The sequence below is a fragment of the Dama dama genome, chromosome 19, assembly GCF_033118175.1.
Source record: "Dama dama isolate Ldn47 chromosome 19, ASM3311817v1, whole genome shotgun sequence".
Classification (NCBI taxonomy): domain Eukaryota; kingdom Metazoa; phylum Chordata; class Mammalia; order Artiodactyla; family Cervidae; genus Dama; species Dama dama.
The window spans coordinates 51,125,969-51,153,001 of record NC_083699.1 but is presented as its reverse complement, the minus strand read 5'-3'; the positions used below and the strand labels follow the sequence as shown (position 1 = coordinate 51,153,001).

At 36.1% G+C, this 27,033-nt stretch overlaps 1 protein-coding gene across 3 annotated transcripts in view; it reads left to right on the top strand.

Moving 5' to 3' along the window:
- Positions 1 to 27,033, top strand: part of SEC22A (SEC22 homolog A, vesicle trafficking protein) — a 79,771-nt gene that overhangs the window by 15,672 nt on the left and 37,066 nt on the right. For all 3 annotated transcript variants that reach the window (XM_061167003.1, XM_061167004.1, XM_061167002.1), the window contains 2 exons: positions 10,041 to 10,204; positions 11,358 to 11,552. In XM_061167003.1, coding sequence (XP_061022986.1) covers positions 10,041 to 10,204; positions 11,358 to 11,552 — 359 coding nt within the window. The remainder of the gene's footprint in view (positions 1 to 10,040; positions 10,205 to 11,357; positions 11,553 to 27,033) is intronic.

The following is a 27,033-nucleotide window of genomic DNA, read 5'->3' as shown; positions in this document are numbered from 1 at the left end:
CACTCTCTAAAACTACGTTGTAACTCATTGAGATAATTGACCTGCCCTGGCTTGTATTATTTTTGATTCCTCACCTCTAAGCATTGTGGTTTTCAGATGTGTACAGAGATTGAAGTGCTCTTTGCAGAATACCCCCAAGAAGCCAAACTAAGTGTCAAATTATGTGCTAAATCAGATGGTACCTCACCTTAGATTCTAGTTGAATAGGTAGAGGAAGTTCAAAGTTTTAAGAAAAAAAATAGGTAACATTTAAAATTGAGAAAATTCTTTTCATTTTCTCCCCCTATGTATTGGATATAAGATAAATTTCAACAGATTGTAGTATCTGAATAATGCAGCTCAGCTAATGGTGCACGTTCTGTGGAGCCTGGCTTGGGGTGGCACAGTGCCATGCACGTGTCATAGTAGCTGCTGCATGAGGGGCGGTTGTTCGGCATGGCAGCAGTCAGAGTGCAATGGGGTTAAGTCTTCGTTTTCTCTTAATTCTTCAACTTGACTAATTGGGGTGGGGGTGTGGGGTGTATAATCCAGTTTTGTGATTTCTTTTCGAATTGCATAGTGATAGTATAATTCTCTGTATAAAATTTTAAGGAATTCATCTGTTTTATTAATTGAAGGATACTTTCCTTAAATTATAGTGTTTAATAGATAAACTTATATTACTACTTAGGGAACAACAGTGACTCACACAATAATTATTAACCATATGGAAATTAAGTTGTGTTTTATGAAATCTTGAAACTTTGAAATTGGTTTTAGGTGTTTAAAAAGTATAGTTGTACATTTTGAAATCTCTTTAAACTTTGAGACACTGATCTCATGAAAAGACAAACCCTTTGGAAGGTCAGTCATACTTTGAGGTGAGTTTAGTGCAAGAAGTGAAATTCTTTAGTTCTTTCATAGCAAATTCATTTGAAGTCTGATATTGGCTGTGAACTTCATAGGTTCTCTCCTTACCTGTGGAGTCACTTTCTTCATATTTGTCCCCAAACTGCTGCTACCAACCAGGAATGCTGTCTTAGACTTATCTATCTTTTTGTTTTTATTTCTGGCATTCCTTTCATACTTTGTTTGTATTTTCTGATTATAGGAGTAACAACTTCATCAATGACCCAGTTATTAATTACCTGCAGTTGCCAGGCACGTTAGTTACAGTAGATCCCCTACATGTGAATGAGTTCCATTCTGAGAGCATGTTTGTAAGTCCAATAAAGTTAGCCTAGGTACCCAGCTAACACAATCAGCTGTATCCCACTGCTTTTATGCTTGCTTCTGGACATCCTCAACTTGAAGTAAAGATACTATACTACTGTACTCTAAAATACACAGAACCCAGCCACTTGTAGAGGGTGCATGCGTTACACTGTATGCCAGACATGAACTAACTTACATGATTAGACCTGTAAACATGTTTGCATCTTTGAAAGTTTGCAACTTGAAGGTTTGTATGTAAGGGATTTACTGTGCTTTTCATTAAATTTTGCAGCTGCTCTGTGAATGACTTTTAAATAGAACTTTTCCCCATTGTCAAGGGCAAAAACACAACTCACACTTGCTTAAGCAAAAAAGGGTATTCTGAAGGATAGGCCAGATTCCTAGTTGGATGGAGCCAGGGACTTAGATGTTACCAGGAATTGTTCTCTCATTTCTCCAGTCTTTTCTTTTGCAGATAGATGTTCTGCACATACTAGAAAACACTGTATGGTAGCTTCAGGCTTACTTCATTACAGCTGGGTGACCCCGCCGCCTCCATGTTTCAAGAAGAGGACCTCAATTGGCCTTGTTGTGTCGTGGCGCATTTCTGGACTAACTTTGTGCTTGGAGGTACTCTTAGCTGGCCTGACCTTGTACATACCCATCTGGTTGGTGGGGAACTTTATCAAAGCCACATGGAATAGGTAGTGGGGCTGGAGATAGTTCCCCAAAGGAAAGGGGTGAAGGGATGCTGGGCAGATAGCTGTATAGTACTACCACTCCTATTGTACAGATGAGGGGACTGAGACTTAAGGGTGTAAAGAAACTTGTTCAAAGACACAGAGCTAATAAATCGTATACCTCACGTACAGTCTTTAGGGGTGCTCAGAGGGTAAAGTGTCTGCCTGCAATGCGGGAGACTTGGGTTTGATACCTGGATCAGGAAGATGCCCTGGAGAAGGAAATGGCAATCCACTCCAGTATTCTTACTTGGAAAATCCCATGGACGGAGAAGCCTGGTAGGCTACAGTCCATGGGGTCACAAAGAGTTGGACACGACTGAGCGACTTCACTTTCTTTCTTTTTCTTTTCTTTATTCACATTAATCTCTGGTAAAAGAGGGAGTTACCTCCCTTTACCCTTAACCTCTTTCTTGACAAAGTGCCTTCCTAATTCTTTTCATTTTATGGACGGAGAAGTTAACTAGGGAAGAGTATTAAGTGAAACTATCTCCTTCCTTTTTTGGTTGAAAACCAGTGAGGAATAGAGTATATATAAAGTCTAAAATTGATGAGAAAACATCAATTTTAGGTGTTTGGTGGGGGCGGGGGGTGTATCAGAGGAATGCAAGCCACCCAGTAGTTACCAGGCTACTTGGGGGAAGAAGATAACCTGTGTTTTGTCTCATTACTAGCATCATATTACTTTTCTAATGTTTATTATGGTAAGATCCACAGCTTTTCAGCTCCATGTATGTTAAATAGGCTGTTATGAACGGATCTAGAAATCTAGTTACTCTTACAATGCAGTTTCTGTAGGTGTAGTAAACCTCTGAAATACAGCTAACAGGCAAATAAGAGACTGTCAATGGTTGGTTATCTAAGTTAGGATCTTTATTCCCTGGAATGTGAAGGTGTAAAGGTGTTAGGGTTAGTGGGAACAGGTAAATCAGGAGATAGATTAACTCTGCAGAAAAAGAAAATGAAGGCTGTCAAAGGCAAAGTTTGTATCCAAGGTTCTGATGGTGTAATCATCTTCAGTCACTTAAAATCATCTGATTCTCCTTTTGTTTTTGTTTAGTTGCTAAGTCATGTCCACCTCTTCTGTGACCCCATAGACTTGCAAGATGACCCCCTGGGTCAGCAAGATCCAAGAAGGGAATGGCAACCCACTCCAGTATTTTTGCATGGAGAATTCCACTGATAGAGTAGCTTGGCAATTTACAGTCCATAGGATCGCAAAGAGTCAGACACGACTGAGTGTCTAACGCTTTCACTTATTTTCTCCAAGGCATCTTCCTGACCCAGGGATTGAACCGTGTCTCCTGCATTGTCAGGCGGATTCTTTACCACTGAGCCACCAGGAAAGCCCAATTCTTCTTTAGCTTACTGTTATAAGTTGCTATCACCTGATATATTACATATTAATACATATTTTCTTATATAATGAAGTTTAAGTAATGAAAATGGGTCTTTTATTTATGGGATAGTGTATTTATGATTTAGCTCTTCACCATTGGCGGATAATTAAAGGTTGGCTATGTAAGAGAGGAATAAGTGAGAAAATATGAAATTCCTGGTAGAATGTGGAGCATGGCAGATGCTCATTATTACTTAGTTCTCTTTCTGGTTCTTGTCATCATACTGTCACTGTACTGTCCCTTTGGTAGTAAAGTCTTGTTTTCACTTTGTTTCTTATCATATATATTTGGTGATAACAAATTCATAAGGTATACTCAATTTCATAACATCAAACCATTTTTGTTTAAAACTTTAAAATCATTATTTTAGGAAATGGAATGCAGTGTGGAAGATTTTTTTTCTTAGGCGTTTTAAATGTAGATTAGAGATTTCATGTCCAACTGGAGAACTTTTCTTCACCCAGGAAAGCTATTTACTTGGTAAACATGGCTACAAGGATGAGCAGATTTTCTGTGTGCAGTGGTACAATTGCAGAATGAAAACTATCAGTTCAGTTCAGTTCGGTCCTCAGTCGTGTATGACTCTTTGTGACCCCCATGGCCAGCAGCGCTCCAGGCTTCCTTGTCCATTATCAACTCCTGGAGCTTTCTCAGACTCATGTCCATCAAGTTGGTGATGCCATCCAGCCAACTCATCCTCTGTCGTCCCCTTCTCCTCCTACCTTCAATCTTTCCCAGTGTCAGGGTCTTTTCAGATGAGTCAGTTCTTTGTATCAGATAGCCAAATTATTGGAGTTTCAGCCTCAGCGTCAGTCCTTCCAATGAATATTCAGAACTGATTTCCTTTAGGATGGACTGGTTGGATCTCCTTGCAGTCCAAGGGACTCTCGAGAGTCTTCTCCAACACCACAGTTCAAAAGCATCAATTCTTCAACACTAAGCTTTCTTTATGGTCCAACTCTTACATCCATATGTGACTACTCGAAAAACCATAGTTTTGACTAGACAAACCTTTGTTGGCAAAGTAATGTCTCTGCTTTTTAATATGCTGTCTAGGTTGGTCATAGCTTTTCTTCCAAGGAGCCAGTGTCTTTTAATTTCATGGCTGCAGTCACCATCTGCAGTGGTTTTGGACCCAAGAAAATAAAATATGTCACTGTTTTCACTGTTTCCCCATCTATTTGCCATGAAGTCATTGGACCAGATGCCATGATCATAGTTTTTTAAATGTTGAATTTTAAGCCAGCTCTCCTCTTTTCACTCTCCTCTTCCACTTTCATCAAGAGGCTCTTTAGTTCTTCTTTGCTTTCTGCCATTAGGGTGGTGTCATCTGCATATCTGAGGTTATTGATATTTCTCCTGGCAATCTTGATTCCAGCTTGTGCTTCATCCAGCCTGGTATTTCGCATGATGTACTCTGCATGTAAGTTAAATAAGCAAGGTGACAATATACAGCCTTGATGTACGCCTTTCCCGATTTGGAACCAGTCCGTTGTTCCATGTCCAGTTCTAGCTGTTGCTTCCTGACCTGTATGCAGATTTCTCAAGAGGCAGGTCAGGTGGTCTGGTATTCCCATCTCTTTAAGAATTTTCCACAGTTTGTTGTGATCCACACAGTCAAAGGCTTTAGTGTAGTCAATAAAGCAGAAGTAGATGTTTTTCTGGAATTCTTTTGCTTTTTCTGTGATCCAACAGATGTTGGCAATTTGATCTCTGGTTCCTTTGCCTTTTCTAAATCCACATTTAACATCTAAAAGTTCATGGTTCATGTACTATTGAAGCCTGGCTTGGAGAATTTTGACCATTACTTTGCTAGCATGTAAGATGAGTGCAATTGTGCAGTAGTTTGAACATTCTTTGGCATTGCCTTTCTTTAGGGTTGGAATGAAAACTGACCTTCTCCAGTCCTGCGGCTGAAAACTATATGTAATACAAATATTATTACTATTTCAATTTATAACTATTTTTATACTTTTTCATTTAGCATGCTAAAAGGTTCAGTTTTGTTTCTTTAATCTTGTTTTGTATATCATTTTAAGTATATTCCCAGTACCTAACTACAGGTGCCTGGTGGGCAGGGATTTGGTCTTTGACATTAAAGCCTGTAGAGTAGAATGCTGGATATGTACTGGGTGCTTTATTATTTGCTGTGAGAAAGATCATAGTCTTCACTTATCATTTTAGTTTGGTACAACAAGCCAAATCCTAATAATGTTGATGTTTAATTGGTGATGTCTAAAACAATTTTTTTGACATTTCATAAATAAAATTAGGTACTAGGAAAAGTTTAATGTCTAAAACCACTTATTCATTTTGTTGGACTTTAGGAATCACTTGAGGTGTGGCCTGCTTGGATACATGTTAAAATTAGCTTTTAAACAAAGTGACTGAAAGTGGTAAAGTCTCCTTATCTGTAGTTTGAACTTCAGCCAGCCTTACCTGTCTCAGACACTCTTGACTCTTGAAATTCCCTCAAGAATTTCTAGTATATGTGCCATGGAGAGGAATCAAAGATGTGATGAGGTTAGATAAATTCCTGGGTCAGAAGAAAGGCAGTAGCTATAGAGATCAAATCCCATGGATCCCAAAGTCCAGAAGTGGAAGGAAATAAAAAAGGAAAAGGAAATTAGAGTGAAGTAGGAAGAAAATAGTAGCAATTTAAGAATTGTACTCAAGGTGGAGAAAAGAGGACTTTCTGTTGTTGTTGTGAGGATTAGTAATGACTGTGATAAGAGGAAAGCTGACAAACTTGTTAGACCTTTATAACCATCTGGAGGTACTCAATGCACAGGTAAGTAATTCTACATGATCTCTGAGACCAGCCCTGTCTTTTGAATAGGGGAATGTTGAAAATTTAGTGACTTGAACTCAAGCCTTCTGGGAACAATGACCTGGAAGAGTATGTGAAGTTCTACTCCCTTCTGTCATTAGTCAGGTGTTTATTGAGCTTCTTGGTGTAGATGCCACTGAGCTGTGCAATTGTCTGTGCATAGTATCTAAACCAGTTAGGTATAAATGAATAAATGAATGATGCCGTCTATGCACTTATTTACAAATTTATTGAGCACTTATTGTGTACTGGACATAGTATTCTAGATATTAAGAATACAGTGGTGAACCATAAAGAATCATCTCTGCTATCATGGAGCATAAATATTAGTGAGAAAGACATGAAACAAACATACAAATATGTAAGTATAAACTGGGTTAATTACATGAAGATAGAGAACATGTGCTTTATTTACATAAAGTAGGAATGAAATAAGATAAAATATGTAAAATGCTTAGCAAAGGGCCTGGTTCATACCAGGTGATCAGTAAACCGTACCTGCTACTATTACTGTTACTACTACTTCTCTTCTTCCTCCTCATCAAGGCAAAAGAACAACAGCCAAATTGTCTGTAACAAGTGAGCCAAATGAACTTGATGGACAGGCTAAAGCTTGCACAAACTTGCTTGCCTCTAGTGACTTTAGACTATTTCATTGCAGGTTGTCCTCAGTGCGATGGTAGTATTTCAGTTTGTCCCAGTGATATGAAAAAGTAGAACCTTTGATAATAAAGTAGAACCTTTGATAACAGAGTTGTATGTAATTTTGGAAAACCAGCTTTGCATTTCAAAAAAAAGACAGCATTGTAAGGGTAAATTCACTATGAAAAGTCAGAATACTATAGAATATAGCATTTTTGGAGAATATTTAGCATTTATAATAAAGACTTTGTAATAAAGACTTGAAAACGTTAATATACCATCTTAAAAACAGGACTTTTTTTATTTGCCAGGTAAATTGAGTGCAAGCAAGAGAAACCATTTGAGATAAACACATGTAGGTGCCTATGGTTCACTCTGTTATTAATATGGAAGTACAGTAAAACCCTGTTATAGCACAAAAACTGGAGTGTAGAAGTTTTCATCATATTATTGAAGGATAGTGAAATAATGCCTCAGTAGCTACTTGAAAGTTCCAAGTGTTTAGAAGCCAATCACCAATTGTGTTCTGTCGCAATTCAAGTTATTATGAGATATATTTGAATGCTAATGACATGTTGAAGAATTTTGATAGTGACAGTGAAGATTTTTTTGGACAGGGAAAAGTATTTGGGGAAATCATACTTTGATTTTTCAATTAATAACAGTTGAAAAATTGACAAATTTCTTGACAATTTTGTAGAAAAGTACAGTACATTATGGCTAAACTTTTTTGACTGTGATCCATAAGAAGAGATATATTTTACTCTGTGACTGTTACTTAGCATACAAATAGGATAAACCAAAGTTTTATGAAACAATTTGCATTCCAGCATTTTCTGTAATATTCTATTTCAGTTTTTAAGAAAATGCTGTGTGTAATTCTTTAATTTTATGATCTACTGGGGAGGGGTCACAACTTGCAGCTTGAAAAACATTGCATCAAATGGCTGTGTGTTAAGTGGAACTTCAGAAAGGAATTTCAGGTTATTTCAGAAGCACAAGATCAGCAGTTTCCCTAGTAGTGTATCCCACACCATTAATAATAGATGATTAACAGGTACCAACTTCACATCATTTGGCTGCATTGGGTGGTCTTTTAAAAAAGATAGATGTATATTTGTTTTCATATGCATAACTCTCACTGGAAGGATGCATATGAAATTAATAGTAACATGAGTTGCTTGAGGGACAGAGAACTGAGTATCTGAGAGCAGTGGTGGGGATAAGACACTTCAAGTATATATTTCCTTTCATTTTTCATTCTTTTAAAATTTGAGCCATGTGAATATTTTAAAAGTTAAATTTAAAATGATATTAATAAATAAATTCTGCTTCTTATTATTAATAATAGTAGAGAAAAAGGGGGAGAGAGGGACTCTGATATGAATCAGGGTTTGGTAGTAAAAATTGCTGTGACAGATTAGCAGTGTCTGGCATGGGATTGGCGGTTACAGCCTGTACACTCTGTTTGCTTCCCTTGATCTAGACCAGAACTGTGTTGACAGTACCATGCAAGAACGTTTAATGACTCATTAAAAACTGTCAATTTGTGTCCCATACTATGCATGTTATAGGGCAATGTATACTTTGTTTTAGAAATTTTTTTTCCAATGGAAGATAGTTAATTTATTAAACATTTTTGTTTTTAAATTTTAACTTATGTAGAAATAATTTCAAACTTTTAGAAAAGTTGTACAAATATGAAAATTACAAATAATACTTGAACCCAGAGTCACATTTTGTTAACATTTTACCCCATTTACTTTATTGTTTTATCTATCTATCTGATTTACTTTTGTCCAAACCATTTGAGAGAAACAAAAATACCATGCCCTTTTATTCCTAACTACTTCAGAGTGTATTTTCTAAGGTTAGAGATATTTCTATACTTAATTATAGTACAGTTATCAGGTCTAGTATATTTAATATTGATACCATACTTTTACCTAAACTATTATACTGGCTGTTTTCTGTTTTTATCAATTGACCGAGGAATGTCCTCTATAGAATTTTTCCCCTTTTCTAACACAGGATCCAGACTAGTGTTAGGTATTGCATTTAGTTGTGTCTCTTTAACCTCCTGTGATCAGAAACATTTCCAAAGCCTGCCTTTCTTTTTTTTTTTTTTTTTAACAACATTGAGGTTGCTGAAGAATACAGCTCCCTGCCCCACTCCCTTTTAAAGAAAATAGAATGTTGATTATTCTGGTGTTCCTTCATGATTAGATTCAGATTATGCATTCTCACCCAGAACTGATAGGTCTTACTGAGGATCACATCTGGAGGCATGGGAAAGCCATCTGTCCCTCTTTAGTGATATTAGAGTACTTGGTTAAGGTGGTGTCTAGTTTCTACTGTTTGATAAATACAGTAGAATTCCCCTGCAGCCAATAAGCAATCCATGAGAAGACATTTTTAAGCCATGCACAATTTCCTGCTCCTTACCAAAGTACCTACCTAGATTTAGCATCCACTGTTTATAAATGGATTCAATCTTTACTGTGTAGGCTGCAAAGTGCTAAGTTTTCCAGTTCTATCACTATCTCCACATTTACCAGGTGGTATTCAGCATTCTGCTGTGAATGAGAGTTTTCCTTTCTTCCCTTTTATTTGTTGTTACGAACTCATAAATTCTCTTTTTCCTCCAATGATACGTAATTCATTTTGTGAAGTAGAGGATTTGATTTTGGAGTCAGTGGATAACTTTAGGAGGTCAGTAATCATCTTGAAACTGTCTGCCAGATTCTGTGTTGTTCTGCAAAGAGTGTCTATAACTTTCATCAGAACCTCTAAGAAGTTCTTGGTTCGGTGTTAAATTCCTCTAGGTTGAAGGATTGAAATGTTAAGCTATCTATGACCCTTATCTATTTGCATAGTCTTTTCTGCTTTCTATCCCAAATGATAAGTAACTGAGGTGTTCGAATCACAGTATATGTCCCTCTCCGTTTTTTTAAAATGAATCTAATTTGAGTATGGTTGATTTACAATGTTGTGTTAGTTTCTGCTGTACAGAAAAGTGAATATATTCCACTTTTTTGTCTATTGTTTTTAAACCACAACTGAAACTAGTATTATATTTCAATTCCTTTAATTTTTTGCTAAAATATTTAATAAGTGTTAATATCATCAATGTCTCTGTAGCAGCAGTGTATGGTGTATAGAGCCAGTCTTGTGAAGTAATGAATTACCTTGATTTAATTTGAAATTTTAAATCCAATGTTTTTTACACTGTAGTTTTATTAGCTCTATGGGAGTGAGCTACATGATGTTGTGCACTGAAAATTACCCAAATGTTCTGGCCTTCTCTTTCCTGGATGAGCTTCAGAAGGAGTTCATTACTACTTATAACATGATGAAGACAAATACTGCTGTCAGACCATACTGTTTCATTGAATTTGGTAAGGGCCTGAATTTTTTTTTTCCCCTTTTCATTATCCTGTCTCTATTCAGTCATAAATGATTTTTCATCTAATACTAAGGGACAGAGAGAAAACTCAGAAAATTCTACTAACTTGCTTTTGACAGAATAGTTTGACAGTCTATAAATTATGGCAACTTCTTCACTTGGATGCCTATTAGAAAAGGTTCTGTTTGAACTCTGTAGAGGATCGTGATTATTGGCTCAAAGAATTAATCCCAGAGGATAATTTCTCAGTGAGAAATTTATAAGCTAGAGATCCAGAGCTTTGTGTTTATGTGATAGTATTTTTAGGCTGCTTAATGTAGAACAAAAGTTGGCAAACATTTATTGGAAAGGACCAGATAGTACAATTTTAGGCTTTAAGGATTATTTTCTCACTGTCTCAGCCCTTGCCATTATAGCTTGAAAACAGCCATAGGCAATGCATAAATGAATGAGTATATTTATATTCTAGTAACATTTTATTCACAAATAAAACCAACAGGCTAGATTTGGCCTGTGGACATTAGTTTGCTTGACTCCTGATGCAGAAGGGGGAAAAGGGTAAATTCAAGGTGCAAATAGTGGAAATAAAATTAGGAGAAATTTAGGAAATGTCTTTTATTCGTTTCATTAAATTTGTTCTTTAAAGCATATGTTCTAATGGTATAAGCAATAAATAAGAAAACATTTATATGAACATGCAATTTACAGTATATATTTTAATGTAATTACAACTGGTAATACTTACAGATAGTATTTTATGAGATCTGAATCCCTGTACAAATTAAGGCTTTGGTTCAAATTTAAAGGGAGGTGTTTTCAGGTTTTTTTTGTTTTTTTTTTTAAGAAGTTCAGAGTAATTCCTTGAAGTGGATATAATTGTAGACGTATTCTCACAATCATGTAATATTAAATCCTTAGTTTATTTATAATTACTAGTTTCTAGAGTATAATTTCTAGTGAAAAAAACTGATGATGCCATGATATATTAACCATTAAACACAAATAATATTAGGGCATTCCATGACAGGTTGAACATTTAGGATAACAAACTGTTTATCACCAAATTTACTGTCCGTAAACATCACACTTTCAAATGATTTAATTAACAAATGACTGCAAGGAAATTTATCTTTTATTTTACATAGATAACTTCATTCAGAGGACCAAGCAGCGATATAATAATCCCAGGTCTCTTTCAACAAAGATAAATCTGTCTGACATGCAGATGGAAATCAAACTGAGGCCCCCTTATCAAATTTCCATGGGTGAGCTGGGGTCAGCCAATGGAGTCACATCTGCATTTTCTGTTGACTATAAAGGTGCTGGTAAGATTTCTTCTGGTGAGTTCTGGATCTCAATTACTTCATTAAAAAAGTGTTTTCTAAGAACTGAGGGACTCTTAAAAAAATGAATTAATTTATTCTAAAATTTTAAAGCAAGTACATGAGAGAATGTAGAAGCTCAAAGTAATTAATCATTTCTCCCAATGTTTTATATAGTTATCTCTCAGATATGTGATTGATCAGAAAAATACTTTTAAACAGCAATCTCAAAGGAACTCTTTGCTAGAAAAACATTTAAGAAGGTTTCTTTGTACACATTTTTCTTGAAAAGAATAATAGTTTATTTGCAATGTATACCTATAGGCATGTAAAGTGCTTTGCATTGTGTAAAAATGACTACATTTGAGGTCAGGGTTCTTGACTGTCATGGAAAATATGATCATCTACTCAGAGGTCCCTGTCAAACAAGGAGTGCCATTCTCAACAGTTGTGACATGTTGAAAAGTTCTGCTTAAAAGTAAAACTCTTGTTATTTTATAAGGTAGTATATGCCACTGTTGAATTGCTTATTTTAAAAATTCTTTCTTGTATTTTTGAGCTAAAATCTGTTCCCTCTAATGCCTACATTTGTCTAAGTTCTGTGATCTCTCCCTCCCTGGCTTCAGCTGTACCAAAACATTGAAATCAGCAGCTTTGTGTCCTTTTTATCCTGTTAGTCTGATTGACTTCATGTAAAATATCCCCAATTTCCTTACCCTTTTTGTCTATTGTATTTTGAAACCCTCCTCATCCTGGAAGCTTCCTCTTTATATGCTTATGTTTGTTAGTATTCTTCAGATGTGGCATTCAAGGCCGAACACAACATTTCATGTTTGGTTTGATTAATACAAATTATGGGAGAGAGAGGAAGCATATTTTACTAAAATAATCCAGCTAGTCAGAAAACAAGTAAACAAATAGTATTAACAATCCCTGGGGGAGAGGAGGTGGATCAGTACCCAGAGTTGTTAAAATATAGTTTCTAAAATTCCTAATTTCCAATAAAAACAATTACAAGACATTCAAAAGAAAAGGAAAGTATAATTCATTCACTGAGGACGGGGTATGGTAGGGAAGGCAGGCAATAGAAACTGCCTGTGAGAATGATCTGATGTCAGATTTAACAGACAAAGACTTCAAAGTAGCCATTATAATTTTTTTTCAAAAAACCAAAGGAAGCCATGATTAAAGAATATGATAGTGATGTCACATCAAATAGATAGTATTAATAAAAGAAATTTTAAAGTAAAGGAACCAAATGGAAATTCTGGAATTGACAAATACAGCTGAAATAAAAAACTTGCTAGTTGGGCTCAACAGTAGATTTGAACAGGCAGAAAAAAGATCAATAGAGATTATGTAATCCAAAGAACAGAGAGAAAAGTGAAGAAAAATGAACAGAACTTCAGAAAAATATGGGTCCCTATTAAGCATACTAACATATGCATGATGGGAGAACCAGAAGGAATGGAGGGGGGGAGAGCAGAAGAAGCATTGAAGAAATAAGAGCTGAAAAGTTTCTACTTATTCAAATATGTCAATCTACTTCTCCAGGAAGCTCAAGGAATTTCAAATAGGATACATGCAAGAGATTCACAAATAGATGAATCATTAAAAATGCTGAAAGACAAGGAAACCTCTTTAAAACAGCAAGAGAAAAACAACTTGTCATTTGCAAGGTTAACCACAACAAAATTAACAACTGCCTTCTCAACACAGACAGTGGGGACAAGAAGGTAATGGGATAATATGCTCAAAAAACTCAAAGGGAAAAAAAAAACTCAACCAAGAATCCTACATATAGCAAGGCTGTTTTTCAAAAATGAAGGTGAAATAAAGGTATTTGCAGATAAGCAGAAGATGAGAGAATTTGTTGCTGGTGGACTCACCTTAAAGAAATACTAATGGAAATTCTTCATATTTGAAAGCAAGACCCAGACAATAATTTGAATCCATACTGAAAGAAAAAAAAGCAAAGAACAATTGTAAAGGTAGTTAGGCAATAAAATGTATTTTCTTCTTTTCTAAGTCAGTTAAAAGCAATAGTATAAAGCTATATATACATAGTCTCAGTAGATGTGGAAAAAGCTTTTGACAAAGTTCAACAACCATTTGTGATGAAAGCTCTCCAGAAAGTAGGCTTAGAGGGAACCTGCCTCAACATAATAAAAGCCATATATGACAAACCTCTTGTGTTCTTGGAAGAGGGTATTTGCTATGACCAGTGCAGTCTCTTGGCAAAACTCTATTAGCCTTTGCCCTGCTGCATTCTGTACTTCAAGGCCAAATTTGCCTGTTACTCCAGATGTTTCTCGACTTCCTACTTTTGCATTCTAGTCCCCTACAATGAAAAGGACATCTTTTTTGGGTGTTAGTTCTAGAAGGTCTTGTAGGTCTTCATAGAACTGTTCAACTTCAGCTTCTTCAGCATTACTGGTCAGGGCATAGACTTGGATTACCGTGATATTGAATGCTTTGCCTTGGAAACGAACAGAGATCATTCTCTTGTTTTTGAGATTGCATCCAAGTACTGCATTTCAGGCTCTTTTGTTGACTATGATGGCTACTTCATTTCTTCTAAGGGATTCTTGCCCACTGCTGCTGCTGCTAAGTCACTTCAGTCGTGTCTGATTCTGTGCGACCCCATGGACTGCAGCCTACCAGGCTCCTCCGTCCATGGGATTTTCCAGGCAAGAGTACTGGAGTGGGGTGCTATTGCCTTCTCCGATTCTTGCCTACAGTAGTAGATAAAATGGTTATCTGAGTTAAATTCCCCCATGCCAGTCCATTTTAGTTAACTGATTCTTAAAATGTCGACGTTCACTCTTGCCATCTCTTGTTTGACCACTTCCAATTTGCCTTGATTCATGGACCTAACATTCCAGGTTCCTATGCAATATTGCTCTTTACAGTATCGGTCTTTGCTTCTATCACCAGTCACATCCACAACTGGGTGTTGTTTTTGCTTTGGCTCCATCTCTTCATTCATTCATGCAAAGATGGGCACAATAAAAGACAGAAATGGTATGGACCTAACAGAAGCAGAAGATATTATGAAGAGGTGGCAAGAATACACAGAACTATACTAAAAAGGTCTTCAAGAATCAGATAATCAGTGGTTTGATCACTCACCTAGAGCCAGACATCCTGGAATGCAAAGTCAAGTGGGCCTTTAGGAAGCATCACTACAAACAAAGCTAGTGGAGATGATGGAATTCCAAGTTGAGCTCTTTCGAATCCTAAAAGATGATGCTATGAAAGTGCTGCACTCAGTATGCCAGCAAATTTGGAAAACTCAGCAGTGGCCACAGGACTGGAAAAAGTCAGTTTTCATTTCAATCCCAAAAAGAAAGGCAATGCCAAAGAATGTTCAAACTACTACACAATTGCACTCATCTCACATGCTAGTAAAGTAATGCTCAAAATTCTCCAAGCCAGGCTTCAACAGTACATGAACCATGAACTTCCAGATGTTCAAGCTGGTTTTAGAAAAGGCAGAGGAACCAGAGATCAAATTGCCAACATCTGTTGGATCATTGAAAAAGCAAGAGAGTTCCAGAAAAACATCTATTTCTGCTTTATTGGCTATGCCAAAGCCTTTGACTGTGTAGATCACAACAAACTGGAAAATTCTTAAAGAGATGGGAGTACCAGACCACCTGACCTGCCTCCTGAGAAATCTGTATGCAGGTCAAGAAGAAACAGTTAGAACTGGACATGAACAGCAGAGTGGTTCCAAATAGGGAAAGAAATATGTCAAGGATGCATATTGTCACCCTGCTTATTTAACTTATATGCAGAGTACATCATGAGAAACACTTGGGCTGGATGAAGCACAAGCTGGAATCAAGATTGCCAGGAGAAATATCAATAACCTCAGATATGCAGATGATACCACCCTTATGGCAGAAAGCAAAGAGGAACTAAAAAGCCTCTCAATGAAAGTGAAAGAGGAGAGTGAAAAAGTTGGCTTAAAGCTCAACATTCAGAAAGCTAAGATCATGGCATCCAGTCCCATCACTTCATCACAAGTAGATGGTGAAACAGTGGAAACAGTGTTTCCACTATTTTGGGGGGCTCCAAAATAACCCCAGATGGTGATTGCAGCCATGCAATTAAAAGACGTTTACTCCTTGGGAGAAAAGTTATGAGCAACCTAGACAGCATATTAAAAAGCAACAAAGGTTGCTTACTTTGCCAACAAAGGTCCATCTAGTCAAGGCTATGGTTTTTCCAGTGGTCATGTATGAATGTAAGAGTTGAACTATAAAGAAAGCTGAGCACCAAAGAATGGATGCTTTTGAACTGTGGTGTTGGAGAAGACTCCTGAGAGTTCCTTGGACTGCAAGGAGATCCAACCAGTCCATCCTAAAGGAAATCAGTCCTGAATATTCATTGCAAGGACTGAGGCTGAAGCTGAAACTCCAATACTTTGGCCACCTTGATGCGAAGAACTAATTTGAAAAGACCCTGATGCTGGGAAAGATATGAAGGCGGGAGGAGAAGGGGACAACAGAGGATGAGATGGTTGGATGGCATCACCGACTCAATGGACATGAGTTTGAGTAAACTCCAAGAGTTGTTGATGGACAGGGAGGCCTGGCGTGCTGTGGTCCATAGAGTCGCAAAGAGTCAGACCCAACTGAGCAACTGAACTGATGACAGATGTACAGCTAGCATCATACTCAATAGTGAAAGGCTGAAAGCATTTCCTCTAAGATCAAGAACAAGACAGCAAGCGTCTTTTAATTTCTTGGCTGCAGTCACCATCTGCATTGATTTTGGAGCCCAAGAAAATGAAAAATGACACTGTTTCCACATTTTCCCCATCTATTTGCCAAAGTAATAGAACTGGATGCCATGATCTTAGTTTTTAAATGTTGAGTTTTAAGCCAGCTTTTTCACTCTCCTCTTTCACTTTCATCAAGAGGCTGTTTAGTTCCTCTTTGCTTTCTGCCATTTAAGTGATGTCATCTGCATATCTGAGGTTATTGAAATTTCTCCGAGCTTGATTCCAGCTTGTGATTCATCCAGCCTGGGATTTTGCATGATGTACTCTGCATATAAGTTAAATAAGAAGGGTGAGAATATACAGCCTTGATGTATTCCTTTCCCAATTTGGAAACAGTCTGTTGTCCCATATCTGTTTTTAACTGTTGCTTCTTGTCCTGCATACAGCTTTCTCAGGAGGCAGGTAATGTGGTCTGGTATTCCCATTCTCATTAAAAATATTCCACAGTTTGTTGTGATCCACACAGTCAAAGCCTTTAGTGGATCAAGTGGATGTTTGTTGGAATTCCCTTACTTTTTCTATGATCCAGTGGATGTTGGCAATTTGATTTCTGGTTCCTCTGTCTTTTCTAAATCCAGTTTGCACATCTGGAAGTTCATCGTTCATGTACTGCTGAAGCCTAGCTTGAAGGATTTTCAGCATAATCTTCCTGGCCTGTGAAAGAAGTGCAATTGTATGGTAATTTGGATATTCTTGGCATTGCCTTTCTTTGGAATTGGAATGAAAACTGACCTTTTCCAGTCCTGTGGCCACTGCTGAGTTTTCCAAACGTGGAAAATCCTGAAGATGCTACCAGAAAACTACTAGAGCTCATCAATGCATTTGGTAAAGTTGCAGGATACAGAATTAATAAACAGAAATATCTTGCTTTCCTATACACTAACAATGAAAGATCAGAAAGAGAGATTAAGGAAATAATTCCATTTACCATTGCATCAAAAAGAATAAATAAAATACCTAGGAATAAACTGATCAAAGAAAGTAAAAGACCTGTACTCAGAAAACTGTAAGATACTGATGATAGAAATCCAAGATAACAAAAATAGATGGAAAGATACACTGTGTTCTTGGATTGGAAGAATCAATATTGTCAAAATGTTATACTACCCAAAAGCGGTTTATAGTTTTAATGCAATCCCTATTCAAGAGCATTTTTCAAAGAATTAAAAGAAAAAATTTTATAATTTGCATGGAAACAAAAAAGACTGAATAGCAAAAGCATCTTGAGAAAGAAGAATGGAGCTGGAGGAATCAGGCTCCCTGACTTCCGACTATACTACAAATTTGCAATAATCAAAACAATATGGTACAGGCACAAAAACAGAAATATAGATCAGTGTAACAGGATAGAAAGGCCAGAGGTAAACCCATGCCCCTTTGGCCATCTAATGTATGAAAAAGGAAGCAAGAATATATAATGGAGAAAAGACAGTCTCTTCAATAAATGGTGCTAGTAAAACTGAACAACTGCATATAAAAGAATGAAATTAGAACATTCCCTAATATCACACACACACACACAGACACAACTCAAAATGGATTAAAGACCTAAATGCTGGATACCATAAAACTCTTAGAGGAAAATGTAGACAGAACATTCTCTGACATAAATCACAGCAAGATATTTTTTGATCTACTGCCTAGAGTGATGGAAAAAAAGACAAAAATGAACAAATGGAACCTAATTAAATTTAAAAGCTTTGCACAGCAAAGGAAACCACAAAACAAAAAGACAACCATCACATGGGAGAAAATATTTGCCAATGAAGCAACAGCAGGGATTAATCTCCAAAATATACAAACACCTCATGCAGATCAATATAGAAAGAAAATTAACAACCCAATCAAAAAAAGTGTGGAATAGACATTTCTTCAAAGAAGACATATAGATGGCCAACAGATACATAGAAAGATGCTCAACATTATTATTAGAGAAATGCAAATCAAAACTACAATGAGGTATCACCTCACACCAGTCAGCATGGTCATCATCAAAAATTCTACAAACAATAAATGCTGAAAATGGGAACCCTCCTACACTGTTGATGGGAGTGTAAAGTGGTACAGCCACTATGGAGAATAGTATGGAGGTTTCTTAAAAGAGTAAAAATAGAGCTATCATATGACCCAGCAATCCCATTGCTAGGCATATATCTGGAGAAAACCATATTTCTAAAGGATGCATGTACTCCAGTGTTGATTGCAGCACAGTGGGCAATGCACATGTCCATTGACAGAGAAATGGATAAAGAATAGCTTCTTTATTCTTTCTACTGTACATATACACAGTAGAATACTTGTGTGTTTACTTGGCCGTAAAAAGGAATGAAATAATGCCATTTGCAGAGATGTGGATGGACCTAAAGATTATCATAACAGGTGAAGTATGTCAGAAAAAGATGTTGTATAATATTGCGGCTTTTCTGGTGGTTCAGATGATAAAGAATCTGCCTGCAGTGCAGGAGACCTGGGTTCGATCCCTGCATTTGGAAGATCTCCTGGAGAAGGAAATGGCAACCCACTCCAATATTATAGTCTGGAGAACTCCATGGACAGAGGAGCAGCAACTAACACTTTATATGTGGATTTAGAAAAATGGTAGAGATGAACCTATTTGCAAAACAGAAATAAAGACACTGACATAGAGAACAAATGTATGGCTACCAAGGGGTGGGAGAAAGAGAGGGAAGAACTGGGTGATTGGGACTGACATGTGTACACTGCTAGGTATAAAATCTGGAGTAGGAAATGGCAGCCCACTCTAGTATTCTTGCCAGGATAATCCTGTGGACAGAGGAGCCTGGCAAGCTACATACAGTCCATGGGGTTGCCAGGGTTGGACACGACTTAGCCACTAAACCACCACTATGTATAAAATAGATAATGAGCACAGGGAATTCTCCTCAGTGCTCTGTGGTGAGTTAAATGGGAAGGAAATCTATGAAAGTGTGGATATATGTATATGTATGGCTGATTAACTTTGCTGTACAGCAAGAAAATAATACAGCATTGTAAAGCAGCTATTTGTTGTTGTTTAGTTGCTAAGCTGTGTCAGACTCTTTGTGACCCCATGGACTGCAGCTCCCCAGTCCTCCCTGTCCCTCACTATCTCCTAGAGTTTGCCCAGATTCATATCCTTCAAATCGGTGATGCTGCCCAATCATCTTATTGTCTGCCACTCTGTTCTCCTTTTACCTTCAATCTTTCCCAGCATCAGGGTCTTTTCCAATGAGTTGGCTGTTCGCATCAGGTGGCCAAAGTACTGGAGCTTCAGCTTCAGTGTCAGTCTTTCCAATGATTATTCAGGGTTAATTTCCTTTAGGATTGATTGGTTTGATCTCCTTGCTGTCCAAGGGGCTCTCGAGAGTTTTTTCCAGCACCTCAATTTGAAAAGCAACTGTACTCCAATAAAAATTAATAAAAAATAAAACTGTGTATATTTTGCTACCTATGACATATAGAAATATAATGTATTTTCTGTTTCTATAGTGCAAAGGAGGTAGATGGTGGCAAAGTTCCATTGGGTTAGAGAAATGACCCCAGATGGTAATTTGATACCCCAGGTAGTAATTTGATTCCACAGGAATAAATGAAGAAAGCCAGAAATGATAAGAATTCATATTAACAAAAACCTGCAAAAATATAATTGCAGCCCTTTTTCCTCTTAATTTCTTTAAAAGACCTACACATACACACAGAGCAATGCCACAAAAACAGAAAGGGAATAAAGCCATATAGGAGTAATTTTTCTGTAGCTCATTTGAATTAGGTTAGTATAAATCTGAAGCTGTTTCTGATAAGTTAAGATGTGTATGGTAAATTCTAGAGCAGACACTAAGCAAATAACTCAAAGAGTGAAAAATCATTGAAGAAAAACACTGCAGTATTCACTTACTGTAAGTATAGCAGTAAGTAAGGAATAGAGCAAAAAGTATGAGGGATATCAAAATGAGTAAAAATGGTGTAAATCTTCTGTCTCAATAATCACATCATATGTGAATGGATTTTTTAAAATGTGAATGGATGAGACATTCCAGTCAAAAAAGTGGATTAAAAAACCAAAATTCAAAGATACAGATAGATTGAAAGTAAAAGAAAGAAAAGAGATATATATTGCAAACGACAACCAAAAGAGAGCTGGAGTGGCTATTTTGATACCAGACAAATGGAATTTAAACAGAAACCAATACTAGAAAAAAAGGACACTTTATAATGATAAAAGGAATCAATATACTAGGGTATAACAGTTTTAAATACATATGCATTTCTCAACAGAGAAAATCCTAAAGAATTCACCAAAAAACTGTTAAACTAATGCATCAAGCAAGGTTGTAGGGTACAAGACCAAAATAGAAAAGTCATTTATTTATGTTCTAAATAACAGCAGTGAATAATCTGAAACGGAAATTAAGAAGATCCTAGCAACTACTGGCCAAAACAAGGCAGACGTGTATATATTCTACTGCTTGCAATTAGAAAGAAAGAAAATCCCATATGCTGAGAAGTACCAAACAGGAAGAAATTAAAGAAGACCTAAATTAACGGAAAGTAAAGTAGTCCTTTGTTCACGGATTCGAAGACAGTATTGTTTTCATAGCCATACTCCTAAATTGATACACAGCTTCAGTGAAGTCTCTGAAAATTCCAGCTTTTGTGTGTGTGTGCAGAAATTGGCAAACTGATCCTAAAATTTATATGGAAATGCAGGGAACTAAGAATAGTCAAAATAATCTTGAAAAAGAATAAAGTTGGGGGACTCACACTTCTCGCTTACTACCAGGCTGGATAGTCAGGATTGTAGTTCTGGTGTAAAGATAGACATCCAGATCAACAGACTAGAATTGAGAGTACAGAAAGAAATCCTTATAGTCAATTCATTTTTAAGAAAAATGCCAAGACAATGGTGAAAGAATAGTCTTTTCAACAAATAATTCTGGGACAAGTGGATACCAACTTGCAAAAGAATGAAGTTAGACCTCTACCTTACAAAATGTGTTGAAACTGACTCAGAATGAATCAAAGATCTAAATTTAACAGCTAAAACTGTGAGATTCTTAGGAGAAAACTTACTTCTACATTTCTACAAAGAAAATGTGCAGCTGGCTAATTAGCACATGAAAAAATGCTGAACATCATTTAGTCACTCAGTCATGTCTAACTCTTTGTGACCCCATGGACTGCAGCACTCCAGGTTTCCCTGTCCATCACCAACTCCCGGAGCTTGCTGAAACTCTATTGAGTCGGTGATGCCATCCAACCATCTCCTCTGTCATCCCCTTTTCCTCCTGCTTTCAATCTTTCCCAGCATCAGGATCTTTTCCAGTGAGTCAGTTCTTCGTATCAGGTGGCCAGAGTGTTGGAACTTCAGCATCAGTCCTTCCAATGAATATTCAGGACTGATTTCCTTTAAGATTGACTGGTTTGATCTTGCAGTCCAAGGGACTCTCAAGAGTCTTCTTCAACACCACAGTTCAAAAGCATCAATTCTTCAGCGCTCAGCTTTCTTTATGGTCCAACTCTCACGTCCATACATGACTACTGGAAAAACCATAGCTTTGACTAGATGGACCTTTGTTGACAAAGTAATGTCTCTGCTTTTTAATATGCTGTCTAGGTTGGTCATAGCTTTTCTTCCAAGGAGCAAGCATCTTTTAATTTCATGGCTGCAGTCACCATCTGCAGTGATTTTGGAGCCCCCAAAAATAAATTGTTTGTTTAAGAAAGTGCCATTGTTTCCTCATCTATTTGCCATGAATTGATGGGGCCAGATGCCATGATCTTAGTTTTTTGAATGTTGAGTTTCAAGCCAGCTTTTTAACTCTCCTCTTTCACTGTTACATTGTTAATCATTAGTAAAAAGCAAAGCAAGGTGTTAAGATACCGCTTCACACCCACTAGGATGACTATAACAGGACAGACAATAACAAGTGTTGGCAAGGATGTGAAGAATTTGGAACATTCTTATGTTGTTAATAGGATTTTAAAATGGTGCAGCTGCTTTGGAAAATAGTTTGAAAGTTCTTGGAAGAGTAAACAAAGTTATCATATGACCCAGCAATTCTAGTTCTTGGTACATACCCCAGAAATTGAAAATGTATGTCTAAACAAAAATTTGTACATGAATATGCATACCAGTTAAAAAGTAGAAATAACCCAAATGTCCATCAACTCATGAATGAATAAAGTATGGCATATTCACGCAATAGAATATTACTAAGTAATAAAAAAAGAATGAAGTATTGATATTACATGGTACCATATGAACTTTAAAACATGCTATGTGAAAGAAGCCAGGTACAAAGGTCACATATTTATAATTCATTTATTCAATATGTCCAGAGTAGGCAGATCTACAGAGATAGAAAGTATATTTGCAGTTGATAGGAGCTGGAGGGAAATAGGCATAATAACTACTAATTGTTATGAGGTTTCTTTTTAAGGTGATAAAAATGTTGTGGAATTAGTTGATAATGGTGGTACAACTCTGTGAATGTATTAAAATTTCTGAATTGTACACTTTAAAAGTGTGAATTTTATTATATTTGGATTATATTTCAATTATTAAAATCAGTAATAAATGAAGGGGTTATTACTTTAAAGACTTCCAATAATGATGGAATAGGGTCATGTCTGACTCTTTGTGACCCCATGAACCATAGCCTGCCAGGCTCCTCTGTCCATGGAATTTTCCAGGCAGGAATACTGGAGTGGGTTGCTATTTCCTTCTCCAGGGGATCTTCCTGACCCAGGGATTGAACCTGGGTCTCCTTCATTGCAGGTTGATTCTTTACCATCTGAGCCCCCAGGGAAGATATTCAGACCAGTAGTCCCATGAAATACATGTAGACAAGCTAAATGGAATGTATATATTATATAGAATAATAGGTCTAATATAGAATTTAATTTAAAATATAATGTTCCTGAAGTCTTTGGAGACCTAAGAATATTACTAAGAATTACTAGGTTACAGGGGGAAATGGAGGCTCAGGAAAATGAGCCCAATGTTTGGAACTACTTTTTTGGTGGGGAGGCTTTTTCCAATTCCTCTCAAGACCTGGGAGACAGGGATTAGAGAACAGAACCCACCAAGGTGGTGAACCTCATGAGCAACTCTTCAGCTTTAGGTTAGAATTTTGCATGTCTGCACTCTAAGAAAAGGATAGACAGGAAGGAGTATGAAGTAGATAGGCTTTATGTATGAAGTAGATAGGCTTTATCAGGACTGAAGCTTAGTTTTGAACTATATTGGTCTCTAAAACTGAATTGAGCCGATTACACCGTGCTTTGCTTCAAAGATCCTGGCAGAAACAAACAAATTTCCTAGAAGAAATAGCCTCACAAGCTTTAGATGTCTACAATACAATTTTGAAAATAGATTGGCAAGCAATCAAAAATAACCAGATTCCTTGAGGAGACTAGACTATGTGAATGCAAACCATTAGACACATACACACACACTCCCTCTCTCTGTCCCTCTCACAGAAACTGTGGAGGCCAGAAGGCAACTTAATGATATCTTCTAAAAAAGAGGATAACTGCAAATGTAGAATGCTTTGGTTAACAAGGATATCCTGAAAGAATAAAGGAGTAGGAATGGATATTCTTGCTTTGTTCCTGATTTTGATCTTACCAGGAAAAGCTCAGTCCAAACAGTTAAATACTTATAATACAATATTAGTTTAGGGTTTATATTTGATACCTTTTTACCAGGTTGAGAAAATTCCCTTATATTCCCAGTTTGATGAGTGGTTTTTATCAGGAACTGAAGTTGTATTCTGTCAAATGCTTTGTCTGCATTTTTTGTCTGCATTTATTGAGATGATTGTAGCTTTTCAAATGTTAAATCAATCTGGTGGTTCTATGATAAACCCTAATGAGTCATCCTGTATTATCCTGTTTATATAGTCAGATCCAATTTGCTAAAATTTTCTTAAGATAGTGTACCTGTATTCATCAGGGAATTGGTTTGTAGTTTTCCTCTTTTGTGATTTTTTTTGTTGGGGGGGGGGGGCGGTGTCTGGTTTTGCTAACATGAAAAAACTGGCCTCATAGAATAAATGGAAAGGTATTCTCTCTTTTTCAAAGTCTGAGAAATGTTTCTGTAGAAGTTTTATTTCTTTAAGCGTTTGGTGGGTAGAGCCTTTTGAGCTTCTGGTTTTCTTTGTGGTAAGATTTTTATCCAGAACGGTTTCTTTAGTGACTGTGGTTATTTATCTTCCTGAGTGAGTTTTAGTAGTTTGTTTAAAAATTCTGTCCATTTCACCTAACTTATTGAATTTTGGGGCATAAAGTTTGACATCAGTATTCTTAGAGTTTATAATTTTTCTTTGTTTTTTAAAAAAATATATTTTGTACTGGGGTATAGCTGATTAACAATGTTGTGACTGTTTCATGGTGAACAGCAAAGGGACTCAACCATACATATACATGTATCCATTCTCCCCCATAGAGTTTATAATTTTTATCGATTTTCTTAAAAAGCTAGCTTTTGCTTACTTTGACTTTTTATTGTTTTGTTTTCTGTTTCATGATTTATGTTTTGATGTTTATTACTTCCTATCTTTTTCTTCCTTAGAGTTTAGTTGAGTTTTCTTTTTGTAAGTTATTAAGATAGAAGTTGAGGTAGTTGACTTCAGAACTTTCTTTTTTAATACAGACATTTAGTACTGTGTATTTCCCACTAAATATTGCTTTAGCTACATTTTGTAAATTTAAATTATAATCTATTGCATTTTCGCTTTCATTCTGTTCAGAATGCTTTTTAATTTCCCTTTTGATTTCTTTCATGATCCATGGATTTGTTAGAAATATGTTACATGTTTCAAATATATAGAGATTTTTCAGATACCTTTATGTTATTGATTTCAAATTTAATTTCACTGTAGCCAGATAGCAAATTTTGTATAATTTTAATCCTTTTACATTTATTGAGCTTGTTTTGTTTTCTCTGAGTATAGTATATCTTAGTCATTTTTTCTGTGTTCATTTGAAAAGAATATGTATTCTACTGTTACTGGCTAGATGATCATATATCAATATTGGTGATCAATATCATTTAGATCAAGCTAGTTGATGGTGTTCAAGTCTTTTATACCTTTCTGATTTTCTGTCTGTTTCTGTTAATTATTGAGAAAGGGGTATTGAAATCTCTCACTGTATTTGCAAATTTATGTTTTTTTCCTTTTAGGTCTATTGTTTTTATTTTGGATATTTTAAATCTTGTTAAATATTTAGGATTGTTCTCTTGGTATATGTACTCCTTTGTCCTTTGAAATTACTTTCTTTATATCCAGTAATATTCTTAGCTCTGCAGGCTACTTTATTAATATAGCAATGATAATCTTCTTTTTTTAAATTAGTATATATTTTACCATCTTTTTTCTTTTAACATTTGTTTTTAACATTTTTAAATAGGTAAATCTATTTTTAAAAATATTTAAGTATTTAAATAAATTAGTTAATTTAAATACAGTTACATATTTTAAAATATATATGTTTACTTATATATTTTTAAATTAAATATAGTTGATTTGCAGTGTTGTATTAATTTCTATTTTATAGCAAAGTGATTGAGTTATACGTATCTGTCTATATTATACATTCTCTTTCATGTTCTTTTCCATTATGGTTTATCACAGGATATTGACTATAGTTCCATTTGCTATACAGTAGGATCTTGTTTTCCATTCTATATACAGTAGTTTGCATCTGCTAATCCCAAACTCCAAGGCCATCCCTCCCCTCCCTGCTTGCACCTTGGCCACTGCAAGTCTGTTCTCTGTGTCTGTGGGTTTGTTTCTGTTTTATAGACATGTTTGTGTCATATTTTAGACTCCACATATAAATGATATCATATGGTATTTGTTTTTCTCTTTCTGACTTATTTGGTATGATAATCTCAGAGTCCATGCTGTTGTGTGCCATTGTATATATGTACCACATCTTTAGCCATTCATTTGTCAATGGACATTTAGGTTGCTTCCATGTCTAGTAAATAGTGCTACAATGAACATTTTTGAATTATAGTTTTGTCTGAATATATGCCCCAAAGTGGGATTGCTGGATCATATGCCAACTCTATTTTTAGTTTTCTGAAGAACTTCTATACTGTTCTCCGTAGTGACTGTACCAACTTACATTCCCACCAAGGTGTAGGAGGGTCCCCTTTTCTTCTTACCCTTTGCAGCATTTGATATTTATAGACTTTTTAATGATGGCTGTTCTGACCGGTGTGAGGTGGTACCTCGTTATAGTTTTGATTTGCATTTCTCTAATAATTAGTGATGTTGAGCATTTTTCACATGCCTGTTGACCATCTGTATGTCTTCTTTGGAGACAGTCTTCTGATCATTTTTTTTTTCCTGATCATTTTTTGATTGGGCTTTTTCCTTGTTCTTGTTATTGAGTATGTGAACTGTTTGTGTATTTTGGAGTTTAAGCCTTTGTTGGAAAACATTTTCTCCCTCCATAGGCCGTCTGTTTGTTTTGTTTATTGTTTCCTTTGTTGCACAAAAGCTTGTAAGTTTGATTAGGTTCCATTTGTTTATTTTTGCTTTTATTTGACTATTTTTATATTTAAAGAGTTGTTTTTTTTAGGTATCATGTAGTTAGGTCTTTTGGGGAAAAATCCAATTTGACAATATCTGCCTTTTTACTTATGTATTCAGATCATTTATGTTTAGTGTGATTATTGATATGTTTGGGTTT